The sequence below is a fragment of the Plectropomus leopardus genome, chromosome 13 (assembly GCF_026936395.1).
Source record: "Plectropomus leopardus strain MGB_pleo_1.0 chromosome 13, ASM2693639v1, whole genome shotgun sequence".
Taxonomy (NCBI): domain Eukaryota; kingdom Metazoa; phylum Chordata; class Actinopteri; order Perciformes; family Serranidae; genus Plectropomus; species Plectropomus leopardus.
Window position 1 is genome coordinate 30,212,205 of NC_142188.1, and position 13,693 is coordinate 30,225,897.

Sequence of the window (13,693 nt, forward strand, 5' to 3'; positions counted from 1 at the left end):
GCATATTTAATGCGGGGAAAAAAACATAAATCCAAAATAAAAAACATTTAAAAAATGTAAATGCATAATGATCTATGACTGCAATGTAATCACTGATAAACCCCAATGTTCAAGTGATCCCCTGAAGCTGCACCTTAATTGAAATAGTAGGCTATAAGATATACATTAAGTGATAGATTTGATGTTGGTATTTTGCAAGAGTGTTTATTTCTTTAAAATTATGCATTTGAAACTTGCAGTTATGGACTTTTAAAGGAATAGTATGTAGGATTAATGGCATCTAGTGGTGATTTTGCAGATTGCAGCAAACGGAAACTTCTCCAGATGGCCAAAGCGCAATTGGCCTTCTATAGAGCTTATTCTGGGCTACTGTAACATGGCAGTCTCTGTGGAAGAGGACCCGCTCTCAGATCTAAACAGCTCATTCTAAGGTAAGGAAAATGCAATAATTGTTAGTTTCAGGTGTTTATACTATAATAAAAACATAGTTATGAATATTATATCCAGTTCTCCGGGCCTGTCCCCCTGACTAATATGGACTTTTAGTTTGAAAATTCAGGGATATTCTTTTATGTTATTTTGGTCAATTTTACGGGATTAAATCCCTAAATCCATTAAAACTCCTTATGTGATATAGTGTAGGCCTACTGATACGTATATTAAATGACCACAAATTTGGAGTTAACTCTTGAAATTGCGCTTGAATGGTGACAGATTGTCTAAGTATTATGTTGGCTGATTTTAAGGACATGTTACCTCTTATGATCAATTAATTCAGTCAGTATTTTCTGTGGTAGCCTTAATCAAAATAGGCTAAATAGGCCTAAACAAACAAACAAATACATAAATAAACACAGAAATAAATAGATAGATAAAAATCAATCATACAAACAAATAAATAAACACAAAAATAATGTAAAAAAATAAGTAAATAATAAAGAATTAAGGGATTCCTCTCTTGAAATAATTTCAAACGTCACTGACTTATCATGGTCCTACAAAACCCACAATGCACCCTTGAGGAACCCTTTATTTCCCAGTGTGCTCTTGGCTGGCGTGACCGCGCATCTTAACGGTGAGTGGAGCCCCCCATTCTCAAATGAGGGCCGCGCGCTCCCGCCGCAAGAGAAGTGAACGCGCTTGAGGGGCTGCGGTCCCATTGACGGTTCCGTCTCCCTGACAGCAGCATCAGCAGCAGCAGCAGCAGCAGCAGCAGCAGCGGCGGAGCTGCAAAACAAGAAGTGGCCGCCTAGCCCCGCAGCCGACACCGCCAGCCCCCCCGGACCGAGCGGAGAGCCGAGCCGCCTTCAGGGGACCCCCCCTCTCTGTGCCCGGCCTGAAGGAAGGAAGCGACATCCTCCTCCCCGTGTGCCAGCATCCCGACCGACCGCCGGAGATATGGGCTCCCCGTAAAACGGAGGTGGTGGAGGGGAGAGGCGGGCGGGCGGGCGGTGGGGGGGGGGTGGGGGGAGCAGACAGCGGAGCAGCAAGAGGGAGAAGGAGAGGCTGAAAACCGGGAACCGAAGCGCTACCACCACCACCACCACCACCACCACCACAGTCCCCGCTGCTACTTCTACCGCCACAGCTAGCACCGACACCGCTGCCTCCGCCGCCGCCGCCCTGGGTGCCCCCCGCCGCCGCCATGGGAACTCCGCATCAGTCGCTCCAACCGCCGCTTTGTCCGTGGGCCATGTCGTGATCCGTGGGCTCCGCCAGCGGGTTTTCTATCCGTGATCCCGACCGAGGCGAGGAGGAGGGAGGAGGAGGAGGAGGAAGAGGAGGGAGGAGGAGGTGGTGGTGGTGGTAGTGGTGGGGAAGATGTTCGCCTCGGTGGGCCCTCGGGGCGGCCCGCGCCCACCCGTCGCCCCGGCCATCCCGGAGCCGGACCTGAGCCATCTGACGGAGGAAGAGAGGAAGATCATCATGGCTGTGCTGGCTCGGCAACGGGAGGAGGAGGCGAAGGAGGAGGCCATGTTAAAGTAAGAGAGGAGAAAGTGTGTGCGCGTGTGTGTGAGAGAGCGTGTGTGTGAGAGAGCGTGTGTGAGAGAGAGACTGGGCCTGGGCTATTTCCGTTCTGAAGAAGTCCAACCACCACCGTCCTCTCTTATGGATGTTTCAGATTCACTCCAGTGTAGCCATGCATGCATGTGTGTTTATGTGTGTGTTTGCGTGTGTGTGTGCATCCTGCAGGTCCCCTCCACACAGAACTCACTCACAGTTGCAGGCCCATGTAGCTGTGTGCATCGGCCAGTTGTAGCCCAGGTTCACCTCCAGTTTGCAGCTCCTCAGCGCCCCTGGGAGAGGCTCAGTGAGTGTGATGTTGGGTCAGGTGCAACTTTGCAGGGGAGGGAGGAAGATGAGGGTCGTGGGAGGATGAAGGGGTGTGTCACCATGCCCCATCATCATCAGCAGCATCACACTCCACTCAGATGAAAAATAAGAACTGATTTGCACTCATCTGACATTCACACCACTCCAAGAGTCAAGCAGTGAGGATTTTGGACTTTAACCTGAAATATTTCATTTTAAGAAATTGCAGAAGGCTCAGTGAAGCCTGCCATTGCGAGTAGTAAAAGTAAAATCCTCCCTGTTGGCTTTTATCTGTGCAGCATCCATCTCAACAGCTGCTGTTCTCAGCTCTGGGGTGCGGTTGAGCCTTTCCCAGCCGTATGCACTGTATGTAGGCCAGTGCTCTTGCAACAGACATCGCACAGGCTGTTATGGAACCAGTAGGCCTATAACAGGGGGAGAAAAGGTGCCTGTGTAATGTCATTTTGCGTAAGGAGTCACTTATATTCACTGTGTACATCCACCTCTCCTCCAAACCATACATGCATGGAGAAAAGTCTTCCTCCAGATTTATTTGTCAACTGCGATCGCTGCAGAAATGAATCCACCCCCTTTCCTCCAGGACCAGAAAATGCATCAAGTTCTCACGTTTTCTGCATGGAGCTGCATGCACAGATAGAAAGATAGGCCGAACCACCTAAGCGAGGCGCTCCTCAAGCTTTACGTCCCTGTTCTATTTTAAGCCCTCTGCGCGGACTGATAGCCCAGCACTGGAACGGAAGATCGATTCATTGCATCTAAAGAAGGGAATGTCCAATATATAGCTCTGGCTCTAAGTGGCTATGCATCATTTTCAGTAATGTATTAGAAGTCGTGGGATTCACTCATATCATACCATAGCAGCTGCGAATAAGGCAGCCTGTCAGCACATACATGTCTTAACCTATATTGGCTTCAGCACCGTCACTGTTTGGATGGAGATTGCCATAGCGAAGCCGTGTGTGTGTGTGTGTGTCGTTACGATCTGCACTGAAAAGCTGCACTGGTTGACTAATACATGCATGGTGAGTGTACTAGCAGTAGGGTAGTGTGGGTTGTAATGCAGAGAAGCAGAGAATACACCACTCGTATGAGGAGATATACTCACCATCGGTCGTCTTGTTTTCGAAGGATCTCACTATATGTATGCATACATCCCTGTTGGTATATAGCAACAATGATGTAATGGTAAATAAATTGAGGGTAAATAAGGACGTCCTGTCAATAATTGTGAGGTAAATTGGTAAAAATGAATCTCGTTTGCAGAAAGAAACATGGATACTCTGTACATGATAGTTGACCTATGCTACAATCTTCTTTGAAATCCAAAATCCCAGTTACATAAATGGAGAGTTAAAGTACAGAAACATAGTACAGTAAAGCTCCTCCCTAAGGCAACATAACAAAGCGTCAATTACCAGGGAGTAGCATTCCCTCACTGTATTATAAACACAAGAATTCACAAGAATTGATACAATCAAGCACAAACTTGGCAGTTTATCAGTCAGGATGGCCCTCCGTACTGCACTGCACTGATGAAACCAGCAACTCAGTGGACGTACAATCTGGCTTTGCAATTACTTCATGTCAGTATTAGCCTCTGGGAGTAATTGAACAAGTCAAATTGATTTCTTATTTTCATTTGACAGATTTAGTATACGTCAGTGTCCTAAATTTGAAGGTAGAAACATGACGAACTCTGTCTTGTATGAGCCTGTTTGGACCTGGTTTGGGGTGATATGACCACAAGTAGACAGCGCGATCAAGTGTAAAAGACCAACAAGATGCAACAAGATTCCATGTGCTGTATGTAAATACACTAAGAACTTCATGAAACCTCACATCAAAAAAATCCAAACTATCCCTTCAAAGGCAGTCTTGCCATCAAGAGTGGAATGTCTCCATGAGGACCATACCAGTGGTTTTGCATGTTTTAGTCTAGCAGTCCAACTTTTCCCTCCTGATAGTCTCTCACACCTCAACATTGGGAGTATGCAGATACTAAGTATGACTCCAATACCAGTGCAGTCTTTTGTGTGTAAAACTGATTGGAATCATTTTTATGTAAGGTCACATAAGGCCAAGGATTGATTGAATGCTAAAACTGAACTGTCAGACTGTTGTGTGAATGAATGTATGAGGGAAACACTGGGCTTTTTAATAACATTGCCAAAAAATTGTATTTAATGTGGATCGGTGTATTGAGGTCACTAATGGTGCTGATCTGTCGGATTGGACATCCATATTAATCCAGTAATCCCTATTGGTTTGCCCATATTAATTACAAATCACATAGATTTGACATCACAGCTAATCATTTTGTAAACCATACTGCAGTATTTTGGAAATTTGAACACATTTTTTTCCTACAATTTCCGGTGGCTTCCATTCTTTTTTGAACAATATGAAATTCTTTTAGTAAACTTATGAAAGTTGCTGAAATTGTATAGTCCCTCACGGTGAAGTCTGTATCTATATTTGCCTCAGTAACATTATCATTATGAGCTAGCACAGAACAAGCATGTAATGTAACAACAAGAACATGGACTTGATGTTCAATGTGATTGCACAACTCAAGCAAGTTCTAAGATGATGATTTTCTTACCATATGGAAGTAAATGGAAGTCAATGGACACCTGAAGTGTGAGAAAACATGCAGAAATCTAAAAATGTGTAGCATATATTTGAAATTGTCACAAAAAATATAGAGTATACAAAAAAGTTAAAACTTGCGAACACATTGCAAACATACCAAACTCCAGTACACCTAAACTAAATTTAAAGATGACATCACTTGTGAAAAAGTAGCTTCTCTTGGCAGTAACAAAGTAACCTTTACAACTGTAATGTGAGGACGTCACTTCTACCTCAATCGCTATATATTTTAATCAGCCAGTACAGTAAAGGATGGTTAGAATCCACGAGCAACAAAGAGATATCACCATTCCTAAAGCTTCTCATAATGAGAGGGGTACCCACTGTATTGACGATAAAAAGACATGTCTGTTTTAGACAGCGTGGGTGTTGGCGGGGATTTCTCTCTTGAGTTTCCTCTGTGATCTGACTGATCAGAGCCCACTGTTCATGTTTATGGATGAGACAGTTTTTGAATCATGCCGTGAATGTGTCAGCAGACATATTGAAAGCATGTCATTGTTGTCCGAGGCCTGTCATCGACGCCTAAAGGTATCTCTGACACTGTGATGGGAGTCTAAATGAGCAGTTTACTTGCATTTGGAGTGTTTGCTTCTTCGGTTCGAGTGAGTACAGTGCCATTCAAACTCAGGCAACACAAGATAGTTATACTGAGCTTCTGAGAAATACAATTCATTAAGTGAGAACAGAATCAGAACCAACTAGAGCTTCAAAACACAAGGTTTTATGGGGATAAGGTGGTAAATATTGAGATTTGAAAGCTAGCAGCTACTCAAGGAAAGCTTAGCACAACAAAATTAATGCTCATCTATTTTAATTTTTAGAAACATAAGAGAGGCAGAAAAGTTTTTGTCAAATGACAGTCTTTCCAACTACTCTACAAAACTTTAGACTCTTTAACTAACTTCCGTTGGAAAGTTGTTAATAATTGTTAATAGGGAATTTGAAAAAATATAAATTAAAGGTCCCATATCATGCTAATTTTCAGGTTCATACTTTTTTTTGGTTTCTCCTAGAACATGTTTGTATGCTTTAATGTTAAAAAAAGCTCTTTCTTTTTCTCACACTGTCTGCGTGAGTATATCTGTGTTCACCCTCTGTCTGAAACGCCCTGTTTTAGTGCCTGTCTCTTCAAGCACCCCTCCTGAAAAGCCCAGTCTGCTCTAATTATTGGGTGTTTTTTGCGTCATCTATGCTCTTGGCGTCATCACAGCTGGAATAATTGTAACAACATTGTAGCGGCTGTTTCTACCTTAATATAATATAGCTGTGACATCAACTTTGGGGAAGTCTTGACAGTTCGTTTAAAGGCACAGTTCTGAATACGGATTTTGTGAATCCCTCTTTGAATTAAGCATTTTGATACTTTCGCATTATTTATAGAACACCTGTACCTTTTTTATAATACAAAAAAACATGTAAATCTTACTTTTACAACCAGGGACCTTCAACTAAATACAAAACCCAAAAGAAAGTTAATAGTCGAGTTTTGCGCTAACTTCATTTTCCTAACTCCGTGTGTTTCAGAGAAGAGAAGCCTATCCAAGCAAGAACGGTGAACCTTGTTGGGCAGAAGAAACCTCCGCAGCAAAATGACGTCCGGTGAGTGTCAACGGCTGTTTTTCAACCACCGACTCTTTACCACCGAGTTGATATGGAATTTAAAATGAGTTTAAAAATTGGTGTTAGTAACTGCTTTTGCGTCACTTTGGCGTCATTTCACCTCGATGGCCCAAAACAACCTCCAATCGAGGGCTGGCAGTCTGTTCTTTTGCCTCACATCCGTGTTTTGTTGTGAAAGCTATTTTACACCTTGGATGAGTCAACGGCATAAAAGATAAACTCGTGTTCCGGTTACTGTCTTTTGCAAGCATGACTCAAGCCATTATTATTGAATTTGTAGGGTAACCTGAATTGAATGGCATTGCACAGGCACCTCATTTGAACTTTTTGATCTGTGTTTTGGGAATAACCTTTGCTGGTATCACTGAAAATACCCCTAGCAAGCCACACAGGGCCTCAGTGTGAGTGCTACCCTGTTTAACACACATACACAGCCCACTTGCGGCCTGTCATCTATCAGACAGCAGCTAGCTTTTGCTGTAAAGATGGACATGATCAGTGTGATGAGTCCAGTCCAGATCCCGTTGAGTCATTAAAGACGAACTAATGTTGTTGTCCTCATCCGTAGCACTGCTGGCTTAGGCTGGGTTCAGATGCTCCGGGTGTCTCACAGTTTGGTCAGCTCTCCTGCCAAGCTGCTCGTCTAGAGGAATGACTTCCATCGTGTGTATGTGTGTGTGTGTGACATGTTTCAGTTCAGATTCTTCTCACCTGTACCTGGAATTTAACATGAGCTTTGGAGAACAAGATAAACAATGCACTACTGTTGTGATGGCCCCCCAAGTAAAGTCAGAAAACAACCGTAGCAGGAGAGCTAACTACATCTTAGCAGGGAACATGCTAACCTGTAGTCCCAAATGCTCTCCAAGCTAGTGAGCTAACTGCTAGCTCTACTGGTCACTATCCATACAATACAGCAACAACAATACAGGCTTATATAAAAATAGACAGTTCTGATGGGTTTTACTAGCTTAAGCTGTACTGCTTTGGTTCTTCCTTTTCTAAGCCTGGTCAAGACAGCTTGCAATTAGTTAATGGCACATATGCACTGAAATTGAACTCTTCATGAAAGATCTGTGCTCATGAAAGTTTTGCGTAAAAGTTTATCTGTTTATCTGTTATTAAAGTGTTGCTGTGACCCAACACTCTTACTCTCAACTCATCAAATAGCAACTCTCAACTCTCAAGTGAACTAAGCAGACTTCTGGATGCTTAGGGATGGCGTTTTGCTTGTTACATGCAGTGTCTTTTCAAAATAAACTTCCATTTTCACTGGAAATTTACAGTTTTGCTGGTGTCATGCATATAGTGTATTTTTAAAATAAACTTCCAGTGTAGATTTACTTGATTTTTTTTAGGTTAGGCTTAGGCAACAATGCTTAGAAAAAAACATCCTGGTTGGCCTTAAAATAAGGATGATTGTCACTTCACATCACATCACGTTATGTGATATACATTACTAGCATTGTATGCAAGACATCCTAGCATACAACAATGGCTGACTTTTGGTTTCTCACATGACACAAACAGCTGTGTCCTGGGTGAAAGTCCAGAGCTTGTTTGACCCACCCACCCTATTCAGACTTTTTTGTTCTTTATATGGAGACAGTTACTTCATGCATCGAAAAATGACCCCGCCTGGTGAGTCTTATTCTGACTCAAAAGGTGCCTTGTACATTGTACCATGCATTGTAGAGGCTGGCCGATAAATTGATCTTATCAATTAATTCGAATTTGTGGTTCAGGGCGATTTTTAAAAATGAAAATTGCACTTTTCACCACCATATGTTCCCAAAAAAGTCAGTCTTGTAATTCAGTTGGAACTAGTTGCGGACAACAGCGCAGTGACAGAGCTCTCATCCAGCTGCTCTCTGTTGCTCTCGTTGTTATCAGAGGCGGATTTAGTGATTTGGGGGCCTGGTGTCCCAGCCCAACAGCCTTGCTTTGATTTCACCCATTCTCTAACTTGATGGTGGGCTGTTGGCAGCTGTGGAGGAAGTTATGCTGTTCTCTAAACCCTTAATGTAACTAATATAGATGAGTGCAGGTGATGTAGAAACACTGAAAGCTGTTACTGATGCAGTTGTGCTGCATATGGCTAAAGATATGATACAAATGAATTCATGTAAATATGTTTTGTGAAGTTACTGCAGCCTTTACTGTTAAAGACAAGTTTGCAGTTTACTATATTAACAGAAGCCTTTAATTTTTACTGCTTAAATCAAAAGCAAAACTTTAAACTACATTATACTATTAAACTACAAAATTAACAGGCTTCTTTAGGCAAATAGTGTCATAGGAGCAGTACGCTGGGTTGTATTTGTCTCCCCAGGTTGTGAAAGTACAAACAGTGAGTGTTGGGGAACAAGCTGAACATTTTCAGCAACGGTTAATTCACAAGTTAAAACAGGATTGATAAAAAGTGAAAGGTACACCGCTGTAAACAATCTTTCAAGTCATGTATAAGTTTTAAGCACCTGTGATTAAATAGGCTAACTTGTGGTGGTTTGTTACCAGTTGTGACGACAAACCAATCTGAATCTGTAAGAACTCTGAATCATCTCACACTGGAACCACCTTTGTAACAATGGCTACTAAGAATCATGGGTGGTATTTAAGTATTTAATGCTATTTGACATACCAAACAGGAACAATATAATGACAAACATGTTAAAGCAAGTCAAAATATTTTCCAGGTGACTGTAACATACCACTATAGCGCCATGAAGTAATCAAGGAGTTATTGAGGATTTTGACCGCTATTGAGGTTATGAAATATAACGTTTGTGTGTAAATCCATATGACGAAATATACTTTGAGCTTCAATAGTGCCAACCTCTTTACATCAATATTCTTCTAAATCTGCAAATCACGGAGCGCTTTTATCTCTTTGTGCTTGCCAATGGCCATCACGCTGAGAATGCAGGTGGTTAGAGGTTAGTTTTCACTGAAATATCGCCTCCCATCTCATCTCAAATTAGTGAGGATTGGACGCTTGATGGGTTGGTCAGGAGCAATTCTTTATGTCTTTTATTTCATCGCTTTGAGTGTGTAAAGTATGGTTATGTGATCAGCGTATGCTAATACGGACTTAAATCGCAAACATTATTTGAAGCATGCTCCTTTTCACTCTTTGATGTCGTATGAGCATCTCTGTCCCCACTGGCTTGTTTGCACGTCGAAATGTGAGTTTCCACACATTTCAGTTGGCAGTGACCTCAGCAGCCAGTGATGTCTTTTTTCTGCTGCACAATGATCAAAGGATAAAGCTTGTTTATGTTCTCTGTGTGAGCACTTTATGTGTGTGTGTCTGTTGGAGTGTGTGTGTGTGTGTGTGTGTGTGTGTGTGTGTGTGTGTGTGTGTGTGTGTGTGTGTGTGTGTGTGTTGTGTTGGATCAGAGAGTGAGGTGGGATTACAGAGTAAGTCAGCTGGAGCACATCTGCTTCTCTGAGGAATCCCACAATATGGCCCCCGTTTATAACATTATACAATCTGTGCCTTTCCGGTCAGTATTCCCCACATTTACTCACCAGACGTAACAGTCAGTTATCTGACAGTATTCCATCTGCAGGGGCCGCTGAAGTGAGACACCACGACGTCTATGAAGTGATTTTAATGCAAACCACACCAAACAAGGAGGACTGTTTAGCTCCTTGACGCACATTTATGATTTGTGGTATTCAGCTTTAGAGATAAAATTGACCTGATGTTATTAGCCAGTGTTTTAACTAAAAATAGTAGTGTTAAAAATACAAAGACTGTCCTTTAGGTGGCCCGTTGCTGGAGGTAATTTTCAACCATTATCCGGGTTCAACTTTATTGCCTTCGGATCCATTTTTGCTCCAGCCTTCTGCATTGGTCACCCTGCTTTGCTAATGTGCTAATGTCTGTCTCAACACAGCTTTAGCATGGTGGTTCAGTGATCTCTCACAATACTGGATCTTTCTCTACACAGGTTTCCATTAACCCTCAAATTATGCAAACTGAAATTGCGAATGTAAAATACCCATGATGGAAACACTTCAATTTTAAAAAAACTTCCATTTATCACAGAAAAGTTTTCACGCTCTCATGAGGTGGTTAGAAAAAAGCTTGCTTTTTTAACATGATGCTATGGCTATACCCTTGTTGGAAGGAGCTGGTATGATGCAGAAGGCACTACAAGGGTGATATTGCATCGCAAGTGTGACTGGAGTGACTGTGGCTCAGAGGTAGAGCGGGTTGTCCTCTAATTAGAAGGTCAGCGATTCAATCCCCGGCTCCTCCGGGCAACATGTCAAAGTATCCTTGGGCAAGATACTGAACCCCAAATTGCTCCTGATAACACGTCATTGGAGTGTGAGTGCGTATGAATGATTACTGAGTAGAAGGTGGCACCTTGTACAGTAGCTTTGGCCACCTGTGTGTGAATGTGTGTGTGGATGGGTGAATGTGACAGTGAAGTGTGAAAGTGCTTTGAGTGGTCAATTAGACTAGAAAAGTGCAATACAAGTACAGTCCATTTACCATTTACCATTTACCATTACCCCTTTAAAAGTTAAGCTGATCATCCAGAAGTTGTGAATCCAATCTGGCTGCTCTTCTGTATAAAGGGCTTGCCTTTCCATTATCGTTCACATAACATGCCTAAGTCGCCTTTGATTGGAAATAATGATGGCTAGTAGAAATAAAGCTGCTAATGTTTTGAACATCCATCACCATGCTTCTTGGAATGTTATCATGAGAGGAGAAGTCGCATAAATGCAAATTTGCCTGTTTCAGGTAGCTTTCTGGTAATGGCTTTTTTTCAGGCTTCTGATTTGCCAACATCTTTTTTTCTTTGCATAGTTTAGGGTTAGGGTTATATTGTCGCCTGTTGGTTTGGCATGCTCTTGACAACACTTTAATTGGGTTTTTGCGTTTTCATTCAGACATAAGTTTTTCTTCCTAACAGTATGTGTGGATGGCTTTATTGGGAACAAAGGAGGGAAAAACTCTATTTTCAAAAATGTCTATGCACATGTGGACTGCGCCTATTTCATTTATTGTTACTGATAAATTGTTGTGCCTATACTTTTATTTTAGCGAAAGCATCTTTTGACTCACATTTTTTGCAGCAGAAAGTGGCTTCTAAATTGCAACTTCATAAAGTGTTCCACTATGATGATAACATCATATTTTATAATGCCAAATTCACACGTACAATGAAAAAAAAAATCTAAATGATTGGTTTTGTGTTTGCCGAGTTGTTATTTTTATCACAGTTATGCCAGCCAGCTGGATTTTTAGGAAAATTAAATAAACACATTTAAAAAAACGCTGTATTTTAAGCTTGACTGGTTACTGTCATCACATTAACAATTAAAGAACAAAGATTATGTGGCATTTAGTGTGGTATTTGTGAAGTTTTCAACTGTAGCTGGTTAAATATCTATCTGGTGACCTACTGAGCCAATAAGGTTAGCACTGTTAGCAGGAAAAGTGGAACCTGATTAACCCAGCCCACTTTTTTAATATCAGTATAGATCACATCGTAATGTACAACACTGGTCATTCCTGTACTTATTTCAATATGTAGAAAAAAAAATAGCTGAGGGAAACCCTTCATGGCAGACATTGAGTGTTCATTGTGTATCTCTCAAGGCATAATGTTTATTCACAGAATGATCGTAACGTCTGTAGGAAATAAAGTGGGCAGGGAAACCTGGCTGCTGATGGTCCGCTCCTGCCAAACGTTTGTCAGGTTGATCGGCTCAGTGGAGACAGAACGGACTTCTGGTGAGCTGTTGATTGAGCTGCTGGCAATCTGAGCGCACTGTAAGAGAAAATGGCTTGTCCTTAACTTGACCACGGTGTACTTTTGAGTTAATCTCTTGGGGGTTTTAAACTTTTAATAAGCCCAGGAGTTGTGGACGTTTCTCGGTCTGTAGGGGAACATGTAATCCTTCAGCTGGAGTTAATTACCATACGCAAGGTTCTCAAATGATAATATCACTATGTTAAAATGTGTCCTATTAATGACCTTGTGTTACTGAATGCATTTTAAATGAGCATATTTCCCATGCAATGCCTCATGTTTATTAGTCATTCAATGCTTGTATGTTTTCTTGAAGGTCCTTCGTTGAAGATTCTTGTTTTAATTATGCAGTAGTTTGCATACTAGTGTTGCATGGAGTTGAACTCATTTAAAGGTGGAGTAGAAGTTTTATTGTGGTGTCGTTGAAAATCCCATAATAATCTTTGAACATATTGTAATTAAAATAGTCTGAAAGAACACTAGAATTCTGCACCTCCTCTTGGCTCTGTTTTTAGGCTTTTGAAAGTTTAGCTCATTATGGGGGACTTTGACCAAACACAAGTCATTTCAGTAACAGTGTTCCTATAAGGGCCCGACTGATATTGGTTTGGAAGGGCCAATACCGACTGATAACCAATATTTGGAAGTGATATGCATTTACAATAAAAATTAAAATATGTCTGTCGAAATTTAGAATATAACAAACTCCAACACAAAACTTAGACAGAAACAACATAGACAGCAAGTTCCCTGCAATTTTTTAAAGTAAAGTTCAGTAAAAATATAAATAAAAATTGAACAAATAAAAATAACTCCCTGAGGTTCTACAAAATAAAATGTCCTCCCATGCTGGCACTTTCATTGCATGTATTGCAGACAGTCTTCCCTGGTGTTGGTTAAGTGTAATATGCACACTTTTTTGTTAGTTAATTTATCATTCATCATTAAAATATTCATAATTAAAATCCATCATTAAAATATAATGCTGATACAGATAATCGGCAAAATGCCAACTATTAGCCCCGATAATTGGCCAGGCTGATAATCTGTCGTTCCCTAGTTCCTATTGGCTGTTGTACAAATGCAGATCTGTAAAAGACGTATTCAATAGTGGAGAATCCTGCGGAGAAAGTTGCTATTCCAGCCTTTGCAACAACTGCCTGCACTTCAAAGCAGCTCAAAAAAGGAAGATGGGCTTCAAAGATGGAGAGAAAAAGTTACCAATAGTTTAGCCTTCTGCTAAATGGACCTAAAGACTAACTACTGCAACTTCAAGTTCACGTTAATGTAGCTGTCTTTAGATTATA

General features: G+C 41.3%; 1 protein-coding gene across 6 annotated transcripts in view; it reads left to right on the top strand.

The window, feature by feature from the left end:
• The first annotated feature begins 1,027 nt into the window (after positions 1–1,027).
• The window catches only part of rims1a (regulating synaptic membrane exocytosis 1a), a 108,155-nt gene continuing 95,489 nt past the window's right edge, over positions 1,028–13,693 (top strand). Inside the window, exons 1-2 of one of the 6 annotated variants that reach the window (XM_088086217.1) lie at positions 1,028–1,982; positions 6,514–6,588. In XM_088086217.1, the coding sequence (XP_087942343.1) occupies positions 1,822–1,982; positions 6,514–6,588 (236 nt within the window). In that variant the 5' untranslated portion in view covers positions 1,028–1,821. The remainder of the gene's footprint in view (positions 1,983–6,513; positions 6,589–13,693) is intronic. The other 5 variants (XM_088086219.1, XM_088086218.1, XM_088086220.1 and 2 more) reach the window with 5 other exon arrangements.